Source organism: Labrus bergylta, chromosome 3 (assembly GCF_963930695.1).
Source record: "Labrus bergylta chromosome 3, fLabBer1.1, whole genome shotgun sequence".
NCBI classification, from domain to species: domain Eukaryota; kingdom Metazoa; phylum Chordata; class Actinopteri; order Labriformes; family Labridae; genus Labrus; species Labrus bergylta.
In genome coordinates, this window is record NC_089197.1 from 24,621,000 (window position 1) to 24,648,697 (window position 27,698).

The 27,698-nt window shown below is 40.9% G+C and overlaps 1 protein-coding gene across 1 annotated transcript; it reads left to right on the forward strand.

Annotated features, from left to right (window-relative positions):
* The first annotated feature begins 5,061 nt into the window (after positions 1-5,061).
* On the forward strand, positions 5,062-27,576 carry slc12a4 (solute carrier family 12 member 4). The gene is made up of 24 exons (XM_020632048.3): positions 5,062-5,290; positions 16,978-17,075; positions 17,168-17,299; positions 17,648-17,794; positions 18,130-18,184; positions 18,479-18,609; positions 18,737-18,978; positions 19,363-19,577; positions 19,897-20,061; positions 20,428-20,526; positions 20,717-20,774; positions 20,879-21,053; positions 21,310-21,428; positions 21,590-21,688; positions 21,917-22,036; positions 22,227-22,331; positions 23,131-23,299; positions 23,679-23,874; positions 24,018-24,187; positions 24,572-24,703; positions 24,851-24,958; positions 25,186-25,373; positions 25,586-25,719; positions 25,841-27,576. Exons 1-24 carry the CDS (start codon positions 5,155-5,157, stop codon positions 25,930-25,932), a joined length of 3,285 nt encoding a protein of 1,094 aa, XP_020487704.1. The 5' UTR covers positions 5,062-5,154; the 3' UTR covers positions 25,933-27,576.
* Positions 27,577-27,698: the final 122 nt, after the last annotated feature.

A 27,698-nucleotide genomic window follows, 5' to 3' on the forward strand; every position in this document is an offset into this window, starting at 1 on the left:
CATTGAAGTGCTTGAGCCCCACTTCAATGTGCCTTTCAAAGTATTCAGAGCATCAATAGTTTTTGAAAAATGGAACTGCAAAGAACTTGAATGACAATATATTGCTTTGGGCTATGTATGTCAAGCAGACTTGAGTACACATTGAGACTTTTGCAGGAAAACATGTGCATACCTGAATAGATGACAGTCTATTGATGAGAAATTAGACTTCAATACACTAGGCTGAGTAACTACTAAAGGCCTAACCATGTCACATCGTAAAAACAAAGAAGTAAAAAACATAGGAACAAGTCATAGACAAACCTCTGCACAGGCTGAAAACAATTCTTACAGTAAAAATGAATAATTTGTTAAGAAACAAATGTGAAATCCTGTAAACATTTGTTCACTCTACACAGGCTCTATGGTTGCTTGGAGCCTTGTGTCAGAAACACAACAAACAACAAAATGTCACTTTCTGGCAAAATGGCATTTTCTAGGCTATAGGCTAACCTCAACAAAGGACCCTTATTTGGCACAGTTGTCTTGGTAGTATATCAAATGTAACACAGAGCTTAAAGCTTTAAAAAAAATGCTGAACCTAAATGTTTGAGTAGCATTTCGATGAGTCAGCATGCACAATATAACCTACAGAAACATGAAACTGAAGCAGCTAAAAGCAATTTTCAACATTTAGCCTACAGCTGTTCGATTTCAGACAGTGACATGTCAAAATTTCAACTATGAAAAAGGTGCAATTTAATTTCTGAAGGCAAACACAGTCGCAAGTTTGTCACATAATAAAAAGACTTGGTAGAAAAGAAGTGTCCCACTTACTAACAGAAAACATAGTCCATGGTGACCAAACGTCAATAACCAATTCGTATAGTTCCCCAGCAGACTTGGCTCTCCAAACACAGGATCAAATGTATATTTTGGCTAACCCTCTTCTGTCCACAGACTCAGTGATATCCTTCAAATTCACTGGGAAGCAGGTCCACTTTTAGATGGGCTAGGCCTATTTCTTCTCTGTCAAACATGTTGTACAGTTCCGGAAATGCACTGTCAATCTCTACTAGTTTAGTGCGGCTTTTCTAACCCTGTTGTAAATATTTTTGGCAATAGGCTTTTTGAAAAGCTGGCTAACCCTCCTTGTTCTTTTTGCCTTTCTTTTAAGGCAGTCTAGTTGTAACTTAGTTTTCCTGTGCTGCTTCTTCTTTTTACTCTGCCTCTTAACGCAGTACCAGCCATTTAAAAATTCGCGGTAGCATGACGTCACTAATCAAGGTGCACCTGCTTCCTCGTCCCCCCCCCTTAAAAACTGTCGTCGGCATCGTGTCCGGTCCCGATGATGTACCTCTTTCACCCAAGTTAATTATCCAGTCATGACTCCAGTTGGAGATCTTAGGACTGGATGAGATTTTTTTTCACAACAATAGCCTATAGGCTATTTAAAATAGACTATAAGCTAATTAAATAATTAAATAAATCCGCAATTAGGCTACAATAATAAAAGGATAAACCTGCATGGCTTTACCTTGCTGAACAATACAATCATTTTCCTTTTTTTGGACTTTCTTTTCAAAATAGGCTATTGCTACAAAAAAGTTTGAAACTGTCAAGAAGAATATTTTGTGGACATTGAACAACCTATTGCTTTATTGTAAATGATCCCAAACCTAAGAAGAGCAACCAACGTAATCTTTAATAATTTTAATGTAATAATGAGTATTTTTATCTGCCTGTTCAGGGAACTATGGCTGTCCTCTAAAACCTGCTCGTTGCTAGTTTGAAGGCCTATTTATTTTGTCTCTTCCCCACACTCATCATGTGCTTGACATCTATAACTGCCCCTTTTAAAATGAAGGAACGAAGCAATATGTATTTTCTGTTTATTGCATTAGTTATTAGGAGATACAAATATAATTTTACACAGTGAGTGTATTGACACGGACTAAAATCTACCAAACTTGTTGTAAGTTAAGCCACAAGGCTCTCTTGACAACAATGTGATACCACGGCCTTTGGCCAACCTTTCAGTCAGCAGAGTGGCCAGGCTGCATGGCATTCATTGTCATGGAGGCAGATCTCTAGTGGTAGAAACAAAGTGGAATGGCCGGCGGGCCATGTCAAGCTAATGATGGCAGCCACAGGTAATTGGATCGACTTAAGTTCCCTAAGGCATCGTATTAGAAAATCCTAATCAATGTCACTGGTAGAAAGACAAGGGGTGCTTAGCTTTCACAAGCAATTAGATTTAGCCCCATAGCTAAGTACCATTCATTCAAAATGCAAAGAAATCCCTTTTTGTCAGACAATAGGCTCAAAAGTTTCTTTTTATCTCAAGTTCTTTACCCTGGCTGACTGATGGAAAAGAAGGTTATAATCAAATCTAAGAACTTATATATCCCAGTTTCTCACAGTCTTTAAAAATAGCATTACTGATCACAATATCATGTTAAAAAGATGATGTAAGGGCATGAAATAAGTTTACGATTGTAATTAGAGGACATTAACCATGCCTCCCAGTACAATGATCTGGACTTCACTTCAACTTAAGCTGACTCTTTTTTTAAAACTTGGAAAGAACCTATACCACTAAAACACAACACTACATTTTTCATACTGATATATTTTTTTCACATCTCTTGTGTCACATTGTAAAGCAGGCTTGTATTTTCACATCACCTATAAAATCTGCGGATTTTCCAGCTTTTGTTTTATATGTGGCAAAGTTTGCAATATGAGGCAATATATAAATCTTTAATACTTGCAAGTCTGCTTATTAAAAGTTCAAAATATGACATTCAAAATGAGACCAATAACATTTAATTTAAGGACGGAAAATTCCAAACTAATGTCTTACATGTTGTGAAGTATTCTAAGGCTGCCATCTAGTGGAGGGAAACCACAAGTGCCAGTTAGCAAGTATTTTCTGCATCTGGCAGCATTGAGTGAAACTGTTATTGGGGAAATGGAGTATGAGCCATCATCAGGTCTTTGGGGTAAAGGAATCATCATTTCTTAATTCACCATAGTTGAGGTGACATATTGGCACATAAGAAAATGAGCATGGAGGACAGTACCAACGGCAGTTTTATATTTGCAAGATTACCCTGAATAGTTATAATTATTGGTTCATTTGTGGGTCTAGTGGAAAAAATGTTACTCACACACCTACCTGTCCGTTTTGGCATCAGAAGCTTATTTTTATAGCCACCAACCAGAATGTATTTTAATGTACTGGAATGGAAGGCATCATGTTTGGCCATGGTGTAAAGCAAGTCTGGGACAAATGTGAGCAGCTCTTAAAGTACTTTCTCTTCTTAGTTTTTTTCCCCCAGAACCTCCCGTCTCTTTCTGGTCTGTGAAAAGCTGACCCTTGAGGGCCTCCTGTTTCCCGGGACCTGCCCCTGTTGCTTACATGTCTTTCCAGAAGACTGAGTAATTGTGGTGAAAGACAAAAAGAAAAGCCCTGCCTGCCTGCTGTTCACCGGCCCTCACTCATACACAGCCCAGCGTGTGTTTGTCAGTTCAGGAAATGTCCTTATACGGTTTATTGATTCTCATGTGCATATCTTTAACAAGCTAGTAAGTCAGGCAGAGAAATACTTCTGTGACACCAAAGCCTTGGTCTGTCTGGAGCGATGACAGAGAAGATGATGGCAATACATTTTGTGATACACAACTGTATAAATATATGGGAGATATGAATTACAAAAGAATCTTAGTCATAATACATGGGCCTGTTTGAATCATCAAAAAAAAACTTATTCATTGCCCAAGACAGAACATGGCCATACTTTTTTAGATTTACACAAAATATCAAGCAATCGACAGATTCCTTTATTTCACTTTGACAACTTTTAATACATCATGGAGAATTATCTTAAAGGAGCAAACATGCCCATACAGATGATCAAGCCTGTGTTAGTTTAAATATTTAATTATATCAATGAGTTTTAGTTTTTCAAGTACATACGTTGTAAGACTACAAGGTCATGAGTCAAAGACATAGAAAAGTCTTAGCGCTTGCCTTACTAACTTAGAACTTAACATCTGAGTAAAGTTTCCATTTACTTTCACAGTGGCCAGAAAAATGTCCAAGACCTGAAGCTTGTCTGTAATTATCTAGAGTGAGCAGATCCAAGTTTGATGAAGTTCTTGTTTTATGTGCACATGTACAGATGTGACTGTCCCTACGTTTCAAACAAGAAAGTGAAAAACTTTTTTTTCTAAATGTATTTTTCCTGGAATAGCAGATAGCTGTTAATAGAGCAAAGAAAACTGACCAAAGACAGTCTACCAAGTTTATTTAAAAAACCTCTCAGACACTAACAGAGCAGTAGCAAGATTTTCAGCTGCCTTAAACAAGACCTCTAATAACAGCTTTCAGGTATTTGATCTGCTGTTTTATGGTTTGAGAGGAGCTACTCTTCCTGGAAAGAGGCAGTAAACTTAACTGTCTGCTAGAGATGATTCTGCAATTCACTGCTGAGCCTTTTCTCGCAACTCCTGAATACCATACCAGGTCATAAGATTTTGACTTCAAAATATTTGTAAAAATATTGATTGAATGATGATTTGGCAACCTTTCAAATTCTGATGACCATGGGGTCAAAGGTTGAAAGGACATCCACATGTACAGCTGTTTTAAAAGATTGCAGCAAAAACCCTTCCCTCTCTTTCCTTTCGCTTCCCCGTCACCAAAGTAGTTTGATTATTTTTTCAAACTGCCACGTCGCTGTCTGTGTGTGTTTTGGGAAAGGCCTGCACACACAGATGACTCTCTGTCTGAACCTTGAACAGACTTAGTTCACTCTGTCAGCAGTCATTCTGACACAGAGCAAAGATGGGCTGACCCTACACTCTCTAAACCTCAGATAACTTGGAGATGACAAAGCAAACTCTTCAATAAAAGCTGTGCCCTGCAGGTCACATCTACTTGTGTGAATGTCATCCCAAATGCATCCCCCAGACCTCCAAACCCTTTCTGTTCACACACAAAACCCAGGAGGGGACGGCCTGTGGGCGGGGAGTATGGTAATACCCTCCAGAGGAAGTGAGCGCAGTGTAGTGGAATGTAGTTGCCATTAGTGGGAGTTGAGCTGAGGTTGAGGCTAACAGCTAGCCTGCTATGTTGAGTGTGAGACGGAGACGCAGAGTGATGAAAACATGCCTCACTTCACTGTGGTACCTGTGAAGGATCAAGCTCAGTCCAACTATGACAGTCTGGAGGGCATTAACTGGGTGGATTACAGGGACACTGGACAAGACTACCCTGATCATCATGACACTGTCAGCTCTGATGGTGAGTCTCACAACTTTTTTCAAACTCTTTATCTTATAGCTTGGACAAAACATGAAAAACATGACTATTTTGATCATGTTTTCAATGTGAAAAGTGTGTACTTAATGTGAAAGTTCATGAGTCGGACATAGGACAGCATGGGGAAGATTTACTTTGTCCTGAGAGGCACTGAACAGCTGGTTGTATGGTTACCATGGCAATTCTCCAGCGACAGAAAGCAGTTTTCCTACAGCAGGCGGGTTTGTTTTTGACAGCTCGCTCAAAGTCAGCAGCTCAGCAAAGTTGTTGCAACATTTCTCTTAACATTTTAGACTCTATTTCCTGGCTTTTGGAGTCCTTTTAAAATAAAATCGGGGACAGATGAGTAACAAAGGGGAAATAATGAAGGAGGTGAGAACCGTGGGGGAAAAGCACAACGGAGGGTGGGATTGTGTGAGGGGGGGTGGCAGTACCACCACAACAAGAAAAGGCCTCAAGTGCTTCCTCGAACAAAAGATGGAGCTCTCTTTGTGCCAGGGAGGGATTTCCTTTCAGATAGATTGGCTGCTCCACAACACAGGACCAGATTTGTCCCTCCTCGCCTCTCTGCCTCAGCTTGTCTTTCACTGTCACTCATTTCTTTTTCCACTGTATCAGAGAATGGGAAGACAAGAAGAGGTGCTTGTGGGATTATGAGAGAACAGGGTTGTTGTGTGTGGGTTTAGGGAGTGAACCAGATGGGGGAAAAGAGTTGTTTAATAGAAGACACACATGGGTGTGGTCTCTATGAAGCACCCAACCAGAATGCCAGGCTGGGCACCAAAACCATCCGTTTGTATCACATTACAACCTAGCAGTGAAAATCTTTCCTCTTTAAACTGGATAAAATTAGAAAAAAAAACCGTGATGGTCATATAGCTTTTAGTGAGTATAAGTAGGGAATGCATACATATCAATTTACTAGAAATTAGTGCTGTGCAACCATGCATAAAGTTATTTATCTTTTAGAGAGCCACAGAGATAAGGTGAAATGATATTTCAAGTGTAGCAAGCAGGAATCTGAGAACATGTTGACCTAGCTGTCTGCTTGTATATTTGTGGAATGCATGGACGTCACCCTGTAAAGCCAAATGCCAGTCTTGAACATCAGAAATGTATCGAAATATACGAAAGAAACAGAGCTTTAAATTTGTGTTGAAAGGTTGTTGCTTGGAAGCTGTTTTGCAGAACTTTGTACTATGACATAATGATAACAGAGGGGGAAGGAAAAGCAGATGTCCTGAAATAACCCTCCAAATTTTATGGACTTGTTTTGGGGTAAGCCTGGTACTGCCTCCCTCGTCTTCCTGCTGTCATACGTCTTTGTAACTCAACCGAGGAGGACTTCCTGAGAACAACAACCATTAAACTTAGTGAAAAACTGCAAGGATTACTATATCCTAAAAAGGGTTAAAAGAAGAAGAAAGAGGAAGAAAAAGAAGGAACCTAGACATTATGAATGATGAGATGGATTAAAGGGCGCAAAGTATGGTACCATTAAGTTTGAAACACGTGCTGGAACTGTAAACTTACAGCTTCTTAAAGAAGTGGAGTTGACATTTACATGTCATACAAGATAAGAATTATTCAGTCACATGACCAGATTTATCTTAAATCATTACTTTAAAAAAGTTTTTCCAGTGAAAAGAGTAGCAATGTAGACATAATTCATATTTCTCCTGCTTTTTTTATTCAAAGTTGTGACAGATTTAAGGAAGGAAAAGTTTGGGTGTGTTACTGTGCTCTGGTAGAAGCAGTCCTAAAATGGGTGTGAATACTTTATGATTTCATCATGGGAGTGGGCTGCCGGGAGGTGGTAGGCCTATGCTGTGTGCCTCAATTCCTATGTGACGTGTGTGTGTGTATAGCATGGAGGAAATGACACAGTGCAGAGTCTGTTCCAGCCTGCGAACTTGGCTCTGTTGAGCACAGCACATTGCCCACACTGTGGTCATTGTGACAGCGCTGCTCTCCTGAGCAAGAGCAACCAGCCTGAAATAGCTCTCACATCCCAGGAAGGAAAGTTTGTTACAGAGTTTTCCTCTACATTTTTTCTATCCGGGAAATAAGAGCATATGTTTTTGATTTTATCACAACTTGCCCTAGCCTAGGTGGACACAACATTTGCATAAAGAGCTTGTCAAAATCATGCTTCACTAGCTTTCTATTTTTTCAAGTATTTATTTTTAAACCACTTTTTTTTATTATCTGTTGTGGTAACATCACAGCCCTTATGTCATTGTTAAAGAAATTAATACTCTTGAATTTGAAAGAGAAAGAGTAAACGAAACAATATTTATTCCCTACTAATGTCATGTGACACCTGATGTATTTCTTAGAGAAATATAATCAGTTCAATTAGTTAATATCTGTAAATGAAAAAAAAACAAGATTGAAACCCATGTTTTATAGTGACTCTGATTATTTTGGCCACTTGGTGGCAGCAGACAGAGCTCATTAAGGAAGCTTGCAGTTATCAAAATGTCAATAAAGCATCAAATGTATAATATTTATTTTACCTGTACCACACAATATGGCTGTTTCCCTCAAATCTGAAGTGCATTTCAGTGCTGCATATTGACCTGATACTTGTAGTTCAGTCTATAACTACCCTTCTCAGTGTTGTTTTCTAGCCACATGATAGCAGCTGTTTCCTGCTTAAAACTTCAGTCTGACTAACTAGCAGATGAACATAGAAGCAAGCACAAGCCTGTATAGCAATCAAATATTTGGCTCAAAATGTTCAGGAATAGACAAAAACCTGGCTTAAATTGTTCTTTATCTGCTGGGTGAATACTGCACACATTCAGACAAATTTCTACATGTCCATCCATCCATTTTCTTCCGCTTATCCGAGGTCGGGTTGCAGTGGTAGCAGGCGCAGTAAGTCAACCCAGACTTACCTCTCCCCAGCAACGTTTTTCAGCTCCTCCTGGGGGATTCCGAGGCGTTCCCAGGCTAGACGGGATATATAATCCCTCCAGCGCATTCTGGGTCTGCCCCGGGGTCTCCTCCCAGTTGGTCGTGCCTGGAAAACCTCAAAAGGGAGGCATCCAGGAGGCATCCTTAACAGATGCCCAAATCACCTCAACTGGCTCCTTCCGATGCGGAGGAGCAGCGGCTCTACTCCGAGCTCCCCCCGAATGTCTGAGCTCCTCACCCTATCTCTAAGGCTGAGCCCAGCCACCACCCGGAGGAAGCTCATTCCAGCCGCTTGTATCCCTCTTCGCCACAACGGTCCAGCACAACTCCTGCATTACTGCAGACGCCGAGCCAGTCCTTCTGTCAATCTCACGCTTCATCCTACCCTCATTCGTGAACAAGACTCCGAGATACTTGAACTCTTGGGGCAAGGACTCACTCCCCACCCGGAGAGAACAATCCACCTTTTTCCGGCAGAGAACCATGGCCTGGGACTTGGAAGTGCTAACCCTCATCCCAGCCGCTTCGCAAACCGCCCCAATGCCTGCTGGAGGTCCCAGCTTGAGGAAGCCAACACAACCATGTCATCTGCAAAAAGCAGAGATGAGATTTTGAGGTCCCCAAACTGGAAACCCTCCTCCCCCCGGCTGCTCCTTGAGATCCTGTCCATGAAGATCACAAACAGGACCAGTGACAAGGGGCAACCCTGGCGGAGGCACTGGAAACGTGTCTGACTTTGTGCCGAGGATGCGGACACAGCTCCCACTTTGGTCATACAGGGACCGGATGACTCGTACCAACGGCCCCGGGGCCCCATATTCCCGCAGTACCCCCCACATGATCCCCCAAGGGACACAGTCAAAAGCCTTCTCCAAATTCACAAAACACATGTAGACTCGATGAACAAATTCCCATGCTCCCCCAAGAAGCCCTGCGAGGGTAAAGAGCTGGTCCACTGTCCCACGGCTGGGACGGAATCCACATTGTTCCTCCTGTATCCGAGGTTTGACAATCGGCCGGAGCCTCCTTTCCAGCACCCTAGAGTAAGCTTTCCCCGGAAGGCTGAGAAGTGTGATACCTCGATAATTGGAGCACACCCTCCGGTCCCCCTTTTTGAAAATGGGAACCACCACACTGATCTGCCACTTCACAGGCACTGTCCCAGATTTCCAAGCGACATTGAAAAGGCGTGTCAGCCAAGACAGCCCAACAATGTCCAGAGTCTTTAGCATCTCAGGGCGAATCTCATCGCGCCTTGCCACTGAGGAGCTTTCTAACTGCCTCAGTGATCTCTGCCAAGGTTAGTGGTAAGGCTTCCCCTGGATCTTAAGACTCTGCCTCCTCTTCAGAGGACGTATTGTCTGGGTTCAGGAGTTCCTCAAAGTATTCCTTCCACCGCCCAACAATGTCCCCAGTTCAGGTCAGCAGTTCTCCACCCGTGTTGATAACAGCCTGGGGCAAGCCCTTCTTTCCCTTCCAGATGGTTTGCCAGAACCTCCTTGAGGCCAACCAAAAGTCCTTCTCCAAAGCCTCCCCGAACTCCTCCCACACCCTGGTTTTTGCCACAGCCCTCCGAGCCACCCGATACCTGTCAGCTGCTTCCAGAGACCCCTGGGCTAACCAAGCCTGAAAGGCCTCCTTCTTCAACCTGACGGCTTCCTTCATCACTGGTATCCACCAGCGGGTTCTAAGGTTGCCTCCACGACAGGCACCGACGGTCTTCTGGCCGCAACTCCTAGCCGCAGCTTCTACAATGGAGGCTTTGAACATGAACCACTCACCACCAGGTGGTGATCAGTTGACAGCTCTACTCCTCTCTTTACCTGAGTGTCCAAAACATATGGCCGGAGATCTGACGAAACAACTACAAAGTCGATCATCGATCTTTGGCCTAGGGTGCTCTGGTACCAGGTAGACTTATGAACATCCCTATGCTTGCACTTGGTGTTTGTTATGGCCAATCCATGACTAGCACAGAAGTCCAACAACAAAACACCACTCGGGTTCAGATCGGGCAGGCCGTTTCTCCCAATCACTCCCCTCCAGGTGTCCCCGTCGTCGCCCACGTGAGCGTTGAAGTCCCCCAGTGGAACTACAGACTCCCTAGATGGAACCCCCTCCAGGACCCCACCCAGAGACTCCAAGAAGGCCGTGTACTTTGAGCTGCTGTTAGGTGCATATGCACATACAACAGTCAGAGCCTGCCTCTCTGCAATCTGAAGTCACAGAGAGGCGACCCTCTCGTTCACCAGGGAAAACTCCAACACAGCGGCGCTCAGACGGGGGCTTGTGAGTATCCCCACACCCGCCCGGCGCCTCTCACCCTGGGCAACTCCAGAAAAAGAGAGAGTCCAGCAGCCCCCCTAGGAGTTTGGTTCCAGAACCGACGCTTTGCGTAGAGGCAAGCCCAACTATGTCTAGCTGTTAGAGCCAGTCTGCGCTGCCAGGAATCAGAATGCCCAGGCCTCCGCCTACGCCTGCCACCTGGCTCTGCATGCACCCTTCCCCCATGCCTCTCCCTGCGGGTGGTGGGCCTACAGGGCGGCGGCTCCATGTGGTTGTTTCAGGCTGAGCCCGACCGGGCCCCATGGAGGAAAGCCTGGCCACCAGACGCTCGCCCTCGGGGTCTGGCTCCAGGGGGGTGCCCCGGTTTCCCTCTTCCGGGCGAGGTGGCTTGCTTCCATGTATGCCGCTTCATAGGGGTATTTGTTGAACCGCTCTAAGTCTGGCCCCTCCCCTGGGACCACTTTGCCTTGGGAGACCCTACCAGGGGCTATTGCCCCCGACAACACAGCTCCCGGGTTCACTGGGACACGCAAACTCCTCCACCACGTTAAGGTGGCGATTCTTGGATTCTTTCTACATGTCTGTGTTCTAAAAGCAAAAGAACAATATACATAAGTAGTCCATGTATTGAAAGCATCCCTTGTTTGTTTGGCAAAAATCAAATAGCTCCTGAGAAACATAGCCAACCAAAAGCCAACCTCCTATCCCCCCCTCTTAGAACCAAGCACCGAACCTGGGGGGACAGAGCCTTCTCCATAGCTGCCCCCTCCCTCTGGAACTCACTCCCTACACACATTCAACACTGCACCGACCATCCTACTTTCAAATCACTTATCAAAACTCACCTCTTTAAACAAGCTTTTAATGTATGATTGTGATGTATTTCCTGTTTTCTGTAGTTTACCTTTATTGTTGTTATCTTTATTGTTGTTATCTTTATGATTTGTGTGTAATGTTGCGATGTCCGTTAGTCTGTCCTTACTGTGCTGTTCTTTATGTTTTAACTATTGTAAAGTGTCTTTGAGTTTTTAAAAGCGCTTATGAATAAAATGTATTATTATTATTTATTATATGTAATGAGTGAATCATTTGGAGAATGCTGCTGTGTGTTCCCCCTCTAATGCAGGACAACAGGGGGTCACTCCCGTCAGGCCGTCTGGCATACCACACAGATGGCTCAGAACAGATAAACACACTCTGTGCTGGAGCACAAATGTGGAGCTGATGACAGAGTTGGAACAAAAAAAAGACACACATAAGCAATCATGCTAACATGCATACATAACATTTATCTAAGCTGAATTCGATGGTATACATTTTAAAGATACTTTGATGAGATAATTTGTAACACATAATTTCCTGAATCATCTTCCATCATTGTTCCATCTGCTCATTCACATCTTAATGGCAATAGAACTTCAGAGCAGAACAGATATTTATTTTCCCTTTGCACAACCTTTGCTCTCACTGAAGATCTCCAACTGACTAAATACACAAGTGCGTCCGTGCTCTATTGTGTTTTTTCTTCACACTGCCTATTTAGGTATGAAACAAGAGATTGTTAAGTTCAGTGTTTCTGCAGAGCTGATTTTTTTTTCAGGGTTTAACTTGATAAGATGAATAAGAAAAATATCATACTAGCATGAAATATCACCATGTAGCCCTTTCAGATTGTCACGCTCACCTAGGAATCAACTAACTTAGGTAAAAACTGCCATTACTGAACTCGTAATTCTAAGATTGGAGTGTGCTTGTGTGCTATTTATGACATGAACACACAGCACATGATGTGTACATATACAAGGCAGTCTGTATCCGTGTCATGGCAGGTACAGTATAGGATCTGAGCTGTAACATTTACACTAAGCAAACATTTGTGAGTAGAGCATGAACTTCATACAGTACTACACCCAGTTGGCAGTCATAATCAGCTGATGTATCTTCTCAAGGGTCTGTTATATGATGCACCTCTTCCTGCCCACATTGAGCCCCTGAGGCAATAAGGCTAAGTTGTCATTCTTTTCTCGTCATTAGCACACATCAAAGCTAATGTGTTTTGCTGCACGACTCAGCAGGTTAGCATTCCTCTGTTCTGTTCAGATTAAACAGAGTTATAAAAGAGTTGGCCTGTTGTTACACCTGAATATTATGGAGGAGAAAAAAAATACAAGGAGTCGAAAGGAACTGTATATAAAGCCAGAATCAGTTGGTGACAATGAAAATAAAAAAATGAAGTTATACCAAGGAATATAAACTGATAGTGTATAATCTGACTGCCCATGTTCATTTTTCCTGATCAGCATGACAGTACATGCTGTATTATACTGTGTAGGCCTATACAAGTGGAATAGGACTATACATACTCTATATAATATATACCAACACATTTAAATTAGTTAACATGTTAAAAGTTAGTGACAGAGAAAACCCACTGCATGAAATTGGCAAAGCTGCTTATCACTGCACTGCAATGATGTTATGTATGATGTGTATAAAATGCACAAAAGGACATTATGACACAATTGAGCTTAGCCTTTGTCAGATTTTGGAAAGAGACAGATAAGTCAGCGCACTTAATGTCCTGTAAATTTTCTTTATCTGGGTAATAGCAGCAAAACAACAACGGATGCTGATGAAGGCCTAGTGCTGAGACTTTTGTGTCTCTTTTTAGTCTTGTTGCAGTTGTGCACCTGAAACTGTGTTTACTGTCAAGTGTGCTCCTTTTTTGCAGTTTTTGTCAGATTTTGTACCTTTAAAAACAACTTTTGCTTATGAGAAATGTGATGAGGTTTAATTCTGATCATTCTGATTTTGGTAGGTCTCTAGCAGTTTTATGAAAATAATATTGTTAAATGAAGTGCAGTGGTAAGTGCTGTTGCCTCACAGTGAGAAGGTTCCTGGTTCAAATCCCAATTGAACAGGCCTTTCTGTGTGAAGTTAGCATGTTCTCCCTTTGCATGTGTGTGATCCTTCCAGGTACTCCGGCTTCCTCCCACATTCCAAAAATAAGCTCATTAGGTAAATTGGTGACTCTCGTCCAATGACAGCTGGGTCAGCACCAGCCCCTTCATGACCCTGAAAAGGATAAGCGGTAGATAATGGATGAATGGAATATTCTAAATGAGCCATGTTTAGGTTTGCATTTTTAAGATGGGTGTTCGTGCACATTTTTTTTTTCATGCTGCAGGTTGGTAATAAGATGGTGGATTAAAATTAGTTGTCACAATGACTCTGAGAGGGCAGAGAATCATTTTAAAGGCCTGCAACCATAAAAACACCTAAATGCAGTTGACATTGGAGAACACGTTTGCCCTTAAACTATTTTAGCTACTCAAAGGTAACAGTGGTGCAATGTTTCAGCCGACTTGGGGCATTGTGACAATGCTTTCAAAAGTATGCAGTGTATATAAGCAGATGGAGAAAAAGATAGATGTGCTTCAATTTAGTTTGTGATTTACTCAAGCACTAGTGTATAAAAAAACATGTTCTCCTAACATATTTTAAGTAAAACATTGTTGCCACAATGTGCGATTAGTTGTGCAAGGTGGGCTAATCTGTTTGACTTGTGCCTTTCACTGTTAAGTCCTATAATGTTTATTTAACGTTATTAAAGAGGAAGTTTAGCAAAGAGGCTTTTTCAAAACCCTAAGACGCTAAAAGACGCCGATATTGTTTTCCATGTCTAATAGGCTTTAAAGAGCAAAGGCTCAGGGTGGTTTCTGTTTTTAAAAATTGTCATTTTGACGATGAGTGTAAAAACTGCCCAATCCACTTTGCACTTTGAAAAGTCTTGACAGTGTGGTGTCTTGTCTTGGAATTGATCTACAGATGCTTGTCTCCACATAGTTATTCATTGAATCATCTTTTTGTAAATGTTTGGGCTCCACAGCACCGACAGTCTTTGATCTCCTTGGCTGTGGGTGTGGGCTGTGTTCAGTGGGGGCAAGGCGACATGTCGGTACACGCTCCCATAAATCCTTCAGTGCACACAGCATGACTCCTGTGTGCCTTCATAACAGGCCAGTTAATCTTTAATCTTTTTAATAAGACATTTTACGCAGGTTAGAGACCCCACTGCCTTGCATCAAAGTTAAAGTGACTTTTAGTTTGCTGGCCTGAGTTTGAAGCTTTAAGGTTTATCATCAGGCGAGATATTCATTTGCATGCTGCAAAAAAAGTGCTAGATATCCCTTCAGGTAAATCAGTGTCTACATCTAACCTGCATTAGTTTGCCTTCTTTTTTTCTTCAAACACAGACTCTGTCCTTTGATCACACGCCACTGACAGCAAGAGGACACTAGAGGACAGTGTTGCCATCGTTTTTGCTCTTATCTCTTCCCTAACATCCAGCTGAGTAGAGTAGGTGTCACGGTTGGAAAGGCAGACCAACAGGGATTCGGCATTTATGCTTCAAATGACAAATTACTGATTTATTTTAAACTTAACATGTTTTGCTCCTGGTTATAATTCAGATATATAACTCCATCTCATTAACCCATCAGAACATCATTTTGATTTTTTTTTTTTTTTTCTGAAAGTACCTTGCTAAAGCCAAGCTTGTTAAAAATGTCAATCATAGTGGATTTTATTTAGGTTTCATTTAAGGAAACAACACAACATAGTCCATAATTTTCAAGTTGCTGATACATGGTATTCAAGATTACATACAAATTAAACTGGTGAAAGCTTCAAGTGTTCTGTTGAAAAATCACTATAATCAGATGCAAACAACTGCCCTTAGGTAAACTTTGCACCAAACAGAGAGCTGTACTGCTCGTTTTTCATTAATTACAAGATCAAAATAGCAAACAATGTCTCTAATCTCTACTTCTTGAAGATGGTAACAATGTTAAATATGGTCACATCTAAGTAGGACTTGTGCAAGTCACTGTACTTTTTGCTGCATCGTATGAATAATGGCTCAGAACAGTGTTTATGTCTTATAATTTATCTGGAATATCATTACACATGTAGTTTTTTAAATTCTGCACTTCTTTGAGACACTTTTAATCCATCCGAAGTATCTTCTACCCCCTCGAGCAGACATGCACACTGTGTGTGTGTGTGTGTGTGTGTGTGTGTGTGTGTGTGTGTGTTGAGTGAGTTAAAACTATACCCTCCACTCTCCACCTCTCATCCCCCTCACCATGCTCCATGTGTTAGATCAGTCCCCTGAATGAGTTTTCACCCTGGGTGACCATGGGTGTCCCGGATAGTAATCGACTATTCCCCAAGCTAGAGCACAGAGTACACTGCTGCAGACTGCACACACAGCGTACAACTATGCTCACCCACAGTGAATCTAGCAGCAGTGGGACACAGAACACAGGTGAGTGAATACCAGCATGGAGGCGCAACTGAATCACTTTCAACAGAGCGTCAACATTTTAAATATACGAGAGGTTTTTTTTTATTATTTCATGCCAATTTTGCAGTCTTTGAGCTGCAGGGTCACTTTGTGCTTTGAGATGCTGCTGATGAAGTTTACATGCTCTAATAACCCAAGGTGAGGTAATTTTGGGGTAATGAGGTGTGTGCCTGCCTGTGAGTATGAATGTGTGTTTGATAATTTTGCGGTGCTATTTTGTGCTCCATAATTGCTCCAGGCACTGTGCTCATCTCTGCGTGATTCTTTTCTTCAAAAGCAGAAGTTAATGAGAGTGAAATCTTATTATGTGCCTGCATTTCACCTGGACTCTGCTTTGTTTGGCTCTGCTGCCTTTGGCCTTTCACTGCACCTTCACTGCACTCCATGTGTTTCCTAATCGTATTAATAAGATATATATGTTATTTTAAATACAGGTGAAAGCTGACTGCATTCTGGTGGAAGTAGACAAACTTTATAATGTGCTGTTTGGATTGTGTTATTACTTAAGGCAATAGCAGTTGGCTATATTAATCCTAATGGAAATGTTATCTTCTACTGCTGCCTTAATTCACTATAAGAGTCAGAAATGCACAATGTAAACGTATAAAATATTTTCTTTGGTAATGAATCTAGATAAAACTAAAAAAAAAGTTAGGTACTAAAAAAGTAACTTACATGATGGTATTAAAGATTTAAACCAGTTCTGTTTTCTATCATTGACTGTTTATTGACAATGTGCATGTGTCACAGATTGACCCTTTGAAACAAATGTTTGTCGACCCATTATTGCACATACCATTTTAAATAAATGAAAATGACACAGAATAAAACTCTTACATTAAACTATAACTTTTATTTCAATATACAATTTAGATGAAAACAAGCATCGCTTTGACATGAATGATTTGCAAGGTTCACTAAATGTATTAAACATTGATGACTGTATGCATTAGCACAGAGCCTTTAATACATCTTTAAGAAAATTATTAGCCTGATATATTGTCACTAAATTATAAGTCTGCTGGTGAAGTAAAATGGTTTATGTTTTATATTTTTGTTAAGGTAACCTTCATTTTGTTTCCTGTTCACATAGGACATGGGAACCATAAAGAGGACAGTCCATTTCTCAACAGTGCTGATGCTGCTAGCAAGAGGAATGACTTCTATGACCGGAACCTGGCTCTGTTTGAGGTCCATATTTTTTTGCCTTACATTATTTCCCTCAGAAAACAGACTTAAAGCAAACTCATTAATTTGACCTCATCCCCGCTCTCTTCCTTCAGGAAGAACTGGACATCAGGCCCAAGGTCTCCTCCCTGCTCAGCCGCCTGGTCAGCTACACCAACATCACACAGGGTGCCAAGGAGCACGAGGAGGAGGAAAGTGCTCAGGCCTCACGCAGGAAGACCCCCAAGGTCAGGAGTGGAGAAACACTATGGCTCACTGTTTCTATCATGAGTACACAATGTCTTTTGAGGTTAAGAAACATTATCCTCCACCTCTGGCTGAAGTTGTAGTTTAGTATTAAGACTTGTTGACTGATTGTCTCTGCTTTTGAATGCTCAGTCCCAGTGTGGCTGTGTAAGCCCTGCATACAGGGAAAGGGCTGATAACATGATTGGATGACCTTTAAAAAGTACATCAATCAATACTAATGATCAATTCACTTGTTTCCTGAAATGTCATGGTCAATATCCGCCCCCCCCCCCCCCCCCCCCCCCCCCACCTCTCTCTCCTTTCTCCCCTCTCTTTCTCTCCATCAGTCTCCCAACATGGGCACTTTGATGGGAGTCTACTTGCCGTGTCTGCAGAACATTTTTGGTGTCATTCTTTTTCTGCGGCTGACGTGGATTGTCGGGATGGCTGGCATCATGCAGTCTCTGCTGATTGTCCTCATGTGCTGCTCATGTGTTAGTATGCCTCACAATGTGTACTGTCCAATGAAACACATTCTCTGTAGTACTAGGTTCACTCCACCAGCAATGTAGGCCAGGTTTTACTGCAAAACAAGCTAATAAAATATGTCTCTGTCTGCCTGAGCAGATAGAGAGGTTTAAGGCTTAGAATAACAATTACGGTACATTTTTGGGGGGGTCAGTTTGCTATTTTTGCATTGATTGGCCAACAGATTGTGTATGCCGCAATGTATTCTACATGGTGAGGAATATGCTCCCTTAAATGGAAACTGAATGATTTCAGCAGTTGCCATCTTTATGAGTGTCCTTTTATTTTCTTTCCTTTGCAGACGATGCTGACAGCCATATCAATGAGTGCTATTGCTACCAATGGTGTTGTTCCAGGTAATGCTTCACTTTCACTATATTTAATTAGCCCATATAGACACATTAACAATAACACACATTATTCAACAAGTATCTTCAGTACTGTAAATATGTTTGGAACACAATTTGCACAACTGGGAAATAAGCATTTTTAGCATTTTTCTTTTTTGATGGTTGGACTTTTTCTCAACACATACTGTAGTATTGCCATAACTCCACCACTTGGGGGTAGTACAGATTCACTGTTAAGTCTACAGCATGTAGCAGGCCTTCAAGTGTTGCTGTGTGTAACAAACAGTTTTACTGTTGCAGCTGGAGGGGCATACTTCATGATCTCCCGCTCTCTTGGCCCTGAGTTTGGAGGAGCAGTGGGGCTGTGTTTCTACTTGGGCACCACCTTTGCTTCGGCCATGTACATACTGGGGGCAATCGAAATATTCTTGGTCAGTTCTGTTGCTAAAATATTATCATCTATCCCTCGTATGAAAAAATCCTGAACACGCTTCTGTAATGGAATATGCATTTGTGTATGTGTAGCAATTGTCTTGTTTTTTTTTGTTCCCTCCCAAGAAATATCTGGTCCCCCAGGCAGCCATCTTTCATGCCACAGACCCCCCTGGGAGCGACAGTGCCATGCTGAACAATATGCGAGTCTACGGCTCCATCTGCCTCAGTCTGATGGCTGTGGTGGTTTTTGTAGGAGTGAAATATGTCAACAAGCTGGCCTCTCTTTTCCTGGCCTGCGTAATTATCTCAATTGTCTCCATCTATGCTGGAGCAATTAAATCCATGACTCACCCGCCTGATTTCTCGTAAGTCTGCAGAGAAGGTTTACTAGAACAGAAACACTCAACAGGAATAATGGGAATTATTGCGGAACTGGTGGTTATGGGGAAGAGAGGGCTACTTCTGTATAACATGTTTTTTCACACGAAAAAATACATAATGTTTATCATGTTTTTCTTTTCTTTTTTTTTTTGGCTATTTATGATTATGTGTCCTGTCTGCCACATTTAAAAAATGTACAGTGACAATTTAGATATTAGCTTTTGAAGGCAAGAACAATCCTATGTGGGAGAATATTTCTGAGTTAGCTCTAGTTTATGATGACAAACAAGATACATGATGATGATGAGGAGGAGGATGTTCCATATGTTGCAGAATGACACAGTATTTTTTTGATTCTATTGCTGTAGGATCTGCATGCTGGGAAACAGGACTTTGGCAAGAGATCGATTTGATGTGTGTGCTAAAACTGTGCTAAAAGGAAACATCACAGTCCCCAGTCAGCTGTGGGAAAAGTTCTGTCTGCCTGGGAACATGAGCAGCACTCAGTGTGACGACTACTTCATCCAGAACAATGTGACAGAAATACAGGGCATTCCTGGATTAAGCAGCGGGATTATCAGAGGTACATTTATAATGAGTTTACTTGGATTTAAGTAAAAAGCGTGGGATTTAGTTCATGGTAAAAACTCTCAGTGATCCACGTATAAACGCATGATTTTAAATACAATATGGTTATAGTTAGAAAATAGTTGTAAACCCCAATTCCATATTAGTCAATTTAAGGTCAATTTGCCATAAACCTTAGTTTATCAGCATGATTATCATCATTTATCTTGATTTTTTTCTTGCAGAAAATGACAACATTTTGAAAGGCCTGATAAAATGAAGGTTCTAATGAAAATGTGTCGCTAATGGTTGTAATGTCTGTTCTCTGTTGTTAGAAAACATGTGGGGGGATTACATGCAGAAAGGTGAAATCTTAGAGAAAGCTGCGCTTCAGTCAGTGGATGCTCATGGTGCTGCGGAGAACTTTGGCATGTATGTGTCAGCTGACATCGCTACATCCTTCACACTACTGGTGGGGATCTTCTTCCCATCTGCCACAGGTATTATAATGTCATCAACCAAAAAATATCATGTGATGGTGCACAGAGATGTCATTTTAGTTTTAATTCAGTAATTGCATTACTTTGAAAGCAACTTCAAGTGTGTATAAGTGTCTATACAATACATTAGTCACTAGAAACTAGTTTACCTGTAGAAGCTAATAATCCATGTCTAACATGATACACACACAGATTCAAAATTAAGCTACCTGAATGTTTATAAAATGAGTCAAACTCAGTGACTTTCTCTTCATGTGCAACATAAGAGGGGGCTTTAAACCTCCTAATTCAGCCAGTAGGGGGCATAGTCATACTGTTTTCATATTCTTGGTTCATACCAGCTGTCTATACTTTATGTTTTTATAGGTATCATGGCCGGCTCTAACAGATCTGGGGATCTCCGTGATGCTCAGAAGTCCATCCCTGTGGGGACTATCTTAGCTATTACTACTACTTCCCTTGTTTGTATCCTTACTTCTTCAGTGAGAAAACACACACACACACACACACACACACACACACACACACACACACACACACACACACACACACACACACACACACACACACACAATGTTGCCTCTCTAAACAGAATAGGAAAGCAGATCTGATATACACCCATATGTCACCTGAAGCTCCTTGACCTCTCGTTCAGATTTCAGCTCTGTGGTCCTGTTTGGGTCTTGTATTGAAGGAGTAGTCCTCAGGGACAAGTAAGTTTTGTGTTTAAATGCAATGTACTACTGTTATTATTGTTAACATTTGTAGGAAAGTATAACTTTTGCGTCAAAAAGATGACTTGAGTGTGTATTTGCAGGTTTGGGGACGCTGTTAGAAAAAACTTGGTGGTGGGAACGCTCTCCTGGCCATCTCCGTGGGTCATTGTCATTGGCTCCTTCTTCTCTACAGTTGGGGCAGGTCTGCAGTCTCTTACTGGGGCTCCACGTCTTCTCCAGGCCATTGCCAAGGACAACATCATTCCTTTCCTTAGGGTGGGACAGCACACATTGTTCATTATATATTGTTTAATTACATCATAGCCATTGTGCAACAAATTCCTCCCAGGCATAAATGACTTCTTCTATTGCACACCAGTTACCTCTAACTATTTAGCATGTTGTGATATGATGGAAATGTTTGCATTCGGCTATATTTGTTTGACTAACAAGCTTATTTTAATATGTCAAAGTACCAAACAGTAAGTGATTTGCATATGTTAGTTGGTGTTGAACTTCTATTTTGTTTCAGGTGTTTGGTCATGGAAAGACAAACGGAGAGCCAACCTGGGCACTACTACTGACAGGTCTTATAGCTGAACTTGGCATTCTTATTGCCTCTCTGGATATGGTGGCTCCCATCCTTTCCATGTAAGCTCATATACAAGCTAAACTGCCAAAAAATATAACAGCAAACGACCCACACATGAACGTCTCTCACACATATGGACATAAATATTGTAGTTTAGTTTAACAGCACTGCTCATACTATGAGTTGATTTATTCCACATGTGTTTGTATTTATTCTACAGGTTCTTCTTGATGTGCTATCTTTTTGTGAACTTAGCCTGTGCAGTTCAGACTCTTCTACGCACACCCAACTGGAGGCCGAGGTTTAAATATTACCACTGGTGAGCACAGATGTATCCACACAGTCTTTGTTTATATCACATATGACAGAATATGGTGCATGCCAAATGTTTCCTATATTTGGACCGTCTTGGCTGTCTCATGCATTCAAACCACATTTGTAAGATGTGTGCTACAGTTGTTTGTGTATATGAAAAAACATTGCATGCAATGCATGATGAGAACTGATGAATAAAGTTTCTGTAAATCTCTTTATGTCACACCTGCAGGGCCTTGTCCTTCCTTGGCATGAGTATGTGTCTGGCTTTAATGTTCATCTCCTCCTGGTACTATGCGATCATAGCCATGGGGATTGCTGGGATGATCTACAAGTACATTGAATACCAGGGGTATGTCGACAGTCTGCACTTTTGTTTTTCTGTGAAAAAATCAGTACATTCCTGGGGGGAGTACGGTTGCATCACTGTGTTTCTGTCTAATCGTTGCATGTCTGTTGAGAATTCCTAGGACAGCTGGTTTATTAAAATGTCTCTTAGCTATGTGTTTTGCATCATCTCTTCTGCTCACAAACAACAACAGAGCCGAGAAGGAATGGGGAGACGGCATAAGAGGACTGTCCCTAAGCGCTGCTCGATATGCCCTGCTGAGGCTAGAGATCGGACCGCCCCACACCAAGAACTGGAGGTGCAGCTATACCTTTAAGATGACTATGAATTTAATAAAAAGATTTATTCTATTGCATCTCTGGGAAGCCAAATTAAATTGCATCCTATGATATACATTTTGTTTTTCAAATCCATCTTCAGATATGAGAAAAATTTATAATTTAAGCTGCTCTAATCACCCCACATTTCCACCATCTGAACGCTACCAAATAGTTCACATGATGTTTCCACCTCAAAAATGTGTTCGGTGTCATCTTAAAGGTGTGAGAAACTGCCGGTTTTATCCAAAGATTTGTTTAAGGCATCTTAAAAATATTGTTTAGCATCCTTCTGGACAAGCGTAATATATGCCTTCCATAAAAACAACTACCTGTATAACAGTGCCCTCCACACTTATGGTAATGCTACAAAACACAAGGAACACATGAAATGTTTGCTATCAGTTCTTCTTTATATTACACACTGTTTTGCATTTCCTGTTAGTTTGTGAGTCATCTTTTGATGTGTGATAAGCAACCACGCATACACTGAACTTCCTGTTTTGCCACAAAACTTTTGATGTTTGTCAAACTCTGAGTAGTAGAAAATAAAGTTTAGCGTTTAGAGAGAAGAGTGCTTAAATATTTTAATTCAAGATGTTTTAAGGACATGATTTACAGTTAAATGCTGTAATGTTATATCAGCAGCAAATATATTTATAATCCTTATTTTAATCTACTTCATCCAGTGATCCTTTCCCTCTGATATAGTGACACTTTTTCTACAGGTGTTCAAAGATTCGGCCTTTGTCTCTTATTGACTATCTTTATACACTACAGACCTCAGCTGTTGGTGCTGTTGAAGCTGGATGAGGACCTCCATGTAAAATACCCTCGCCTGCTCACCTTTGCCTCGCAGCTGAAGGCAGGAAAGGGTCTGACCATTGTGGGCTCCGTCCTGCAGGGCAACTTCCTGGACAGTTACGGTGAAATGCAGGCAGCTGAACAGGTAAATACTAGAAAGGGTCTGGGTATACTGTACATGCTCTATTCTATTCTCCTTTGTGCTGTACTGCTGACTGTGTTAGAACTTATTGTTACAACTAATCACCTTTTGTGACTTGCAAAGCACAATGAAAGGAAAACATGCTTCATCAGTTCAAAAGCATTCATCACAAGTTGTTAGCTAAATCTTTATATCAATTTAAGGCATGCACCTTCATCTACTTGTAAATCTACATTTTGAGATAACTTTTTGTCTGTCTGTCTGTCTGTCTGATACTTAGATAGTTCTATGTTTCAAAACTGTTTGAATATTCATTATCTGATTTCTTCCTTATATGACCCCAGATTTAAGTTCAGATTTCCTTTTTTTTTTTTTATGCCAGGCCATTAAGAATATGATGGAGATTGAGAGGGTCAAGGGTTTCTGCCAGGTCGTAGTGGCAGCTAAGGTGCGGGAGGGTGTTGTCCATCTGATCCAGTCCAGTGGTCTTGGGGGCATGCAGCACAACACTGTGGTGATGGGCTGGCCGTATGGCTGGAGACAGAGCGAGGACCCCCGAGCCTGGAAGACTTTCATCAGTAAGAATCACACTGGACACTTAAAAGACCCAATCAGCATTTGGAGTACATTTAACGTAATCTGTAGAGAATGTCCGTTGTGGCTACATGAATGTATATGGTATAATATGTCTTCATGCCACCTTGTGCTCCTCTTTACGCAGACACAGTCCGCTGCACCACAGCTGCCCAGCTCGCGCTGATGGTTCCCAAAAATGTTTCCTTCTACCCAAGCAACCATGAACGCTTCACAGATGGCAACATTGATGTGTGGTGGATCGTCCATGATGGGGGGATGCTAATGCTGCTGCCTTTCCTGCTCAAACAGCACAAAGTGGGTTGAGTTTTATTCTGTTAAGCTACTTTAAAAGTTTTGAATGCTGAAGTTTTACCCTCTATATGTTGGCTACAGAGTAATGCAAATCTTTGAAGGATGTTTCACAGTGTTTTAGTGTGGTCAAAACGTATTTAAGTTGAGGTATAAAATCTCAAATGAAAAATAGAGGACAAAGTCATTGTAATGACAATCAAAATAAATCGACCATGTGACTATTCCTAACTCCAATGCACTCCTCAAATAGTCTTTACTTTTACATTATTGAGCTATTTTCTTGCTTTTTACAGCCTTTGTTTTGCATGATAATTTCTCTAAGTATTGTTTATTATTGCGACTTTATATTACACTTGTGATGAACCAGATGGTTTATTTGCATTTCAGGTTTGGAGAAAATGCAAGATGCGCATCTTCACTGTAGCCCAGATGGATGATAACAGCATCCAGATGAAGAAAGATCTGGCAACCTTCCTTTACCAGCTGAGAATAGAGGCTGAGGTGGAGGTGGTGGAGATGGTGAGAACCCCTCTTACACGTACCAAACCGAGCAAAAGTGAAAACTTCAAGTTCTAACAGATACAAATAAAAACTGCTTGCCTTGAGCCAAATGACAAAAAGGTTTCATTTGTACACAATAATTGTTTTGTTCTCATTGTACTTTAGCACGACAGTGACATCTCAGCATACACCTATGAGAGAACTTTAATGATGGAGCAGAGGTCCCAGATGTTGAGGCAGATGAGGCTTTCCAGTGCAGAAAGACAAAGAGAAGTATGTCTGCTTATGCAAAATGTTTTCATGCTGAAACATTTGTAATGAAATAGATTTAAAAGAATATTCAACCAAATGCATTAGAAAACAATGAAATAAATAAACTGCATGTGTTTTCATGCTCACGTTTCAAAAGTGTTTGTTTAAACTGGTGAAATCGTGTTTGTAGTTAGTTACATACTGTATGTAGACACCCAAGCTTTATAATAATCCCCTGGCCCTCACAGGCACAGTTGGTGAAGGACAGACACTCTTTGGTGCGTATGGGAAGTCTCTACTCAGATGAGGAGGAGGAAGTGGTGGAGGCTCCTCCAGAGAAGGTACAGATGACATGGACGAGAGAGAAGTGTGAGGCGGAGAGGAGGAACAGGAACAATGCACCCGAGAACTTCAGAGAACTGATGAGCCTCAAACCGTGAGTCAAGTGTTCAAGCTTTGTCCTCAACTTCTATATTTTTTGGGGTTTGCTGCACTGAAAGGTAACTGAAATATATATATATATATATATATATATATATATATATATATATATATATATATATATTTATATATATATATATTTTTTTAAGAATCCTTATCTGAGCAAATGTATTTTATTTTGTGTCTCCAATCCTTGCTGCACACCAGGGATCAGTCCAATGTGCGGCGGATGCACACTGCTGTGAAGCTGAATGAGGTAATAGTCAACAGGTCCCATGATGCTCGTTTAGTGCTGCTCAACATGCCAGGACCACCTCGAAATGCCGATGGGGATGAAAACTGTATCCTTTCCAAATCAGATCGTACAATAGGGGCCTTGGCTCATTTAAAGTGCACTAATGAAAAAAACTGTGTTCAGGCTGTTATTTTGTTTTTCTTTTACTCCTTTAACTTCTACCTCAGACATGGAATTTCTGGAGGTGTTGACTGAAGGTCTGGAAAGAGTGCTGCTGGTGCGAGGTGGAGGTCGGGAGGTTATCACTATTTACTCATGACCTGTTATTAGCTGCTTAGCTGCTATACTCGGAGCATGGGCGTCATCAGAATACATTCCAGCCGTGAACAGGAGGCAGCACCTCAGAGCTGCTTTCAGATGGTTCTGGGTAGAGGCATCAATTGTGAAGTATGGACTTTTGAGTTCAAAAGATGTTTATTCTATTTTTGTAGAATAATGAGACACATTGGTGTACATATCCACCAATCAGTCCACAGCTCAGCAAAGAGCTGTTACATTTGACCCTTAGAAATCAATGCCACAGTGTCAAACTTTAGAGTGTATTATTTATAAGGTCACAGATTTTTATAGGTGCCATATTTTCGTTTTCTATTAGCTCTTTGATTTCTATTTATTTATTTATTTTCCAACATTTCCCCACTAAGGCAAAAACAGTGTTACAAAAGATGTAGCGTGTAACGTTGGTTGTGCTCTGGAGGTGGCACAAAATGCCAGAGACTGGCTTTCAGAATTACAAAGTTATTGATTTTTTTTTTTACCATTTTCAGCCTGTTGACAGCTGTGAAAGCCAGATTGCTGATAGCATGACAGGCTAACAAGCTCAACATTGAACAAGAGAGTTTTTAAAGAGTTATTATTTATGATTTTTGGACTGATTTTTGTGTTTCTGGCAGGAAAAAAGTATGTGAATGACTGCTGATGGACTGTTTTTTTTGCAAACCAGAAAAGCTCATCCGTACACAAATGGCTATAATTTAGATCCTTAAGATTGGTATGAAATTCAGACACATTTTTGATATTTATCGTTAGCATTTCTTTCCTGCAAAAGCAATAAACTGAATGGAAATTGTTATTAGCTTTCTACAGAGGAACTTTATAGTCAGTGTCCACAGTTTTCACCCTGAATGCAAGTTATTTCACTAAGCATAATCCTTGTGTGTGTGGTCCTACTGTAAACAGATACACCCATTCAATTTCTGTAAATGTGCCGTTACCACAGATACCACAGGCGTTTCAGAACAACTTCAACAATCCTGATATAGTTTGAGGCTTTTTTCTGATAAGCTAAGTGTTATCAGTGTTTCAGACTAGCAAACAGTGTCGAGAGCAGCTGCTTATTTTTTTCAGTGTAGACGAAACAATCAGCATGGCAACAGTGTTTTATTTGTGATGGGATAATCCATATCCAATCCAGTCAAATATTAAATACCGGTACTTATCACACTTTTCTAAAAATCTCCCTGTGACTCTGATTTTTTATAAAATATAGGTATTTTTTCAGAACAGCATAGATTTGAGTGGATTTTTGTACTTCATAGTTGTTATCAGCCAGTTATACAAATATTACTTGTTGTTAATCAGAACTGTGGAACAGCACACTCTTTAAAAGGAAACTTCATGTTAGAAGTATTTTAGGAATGCATTTCCATTTTTGAACATGATATTAAAACTACTTGATTATGAACATGATGCATATGATGCAGACAATATTAGTGTTGAAGTGAGCTCACCAAAGTTAATGTGCCAATATAAAGATAAGAAAAACAAAGGGAGTATTTTTGGACAAAGTGAAGTTTAAGTAACACTGAAATGACTGAACATGATATTTTGTAAAATGTACAATATCTTATTTTGCAGTAAGATAAAATTAAGGAGCATCTGTTAATAAATGGCTTCCTGTGTATTTTTTAAGACACCTTACATTGAATCATTTAAATTAAATAGTTTGATATCTCTATTATGATAATGGATTCCTCATTATAAGTATTGGACAATAAAAGACACCAAAAATAAAAAATACAAGTT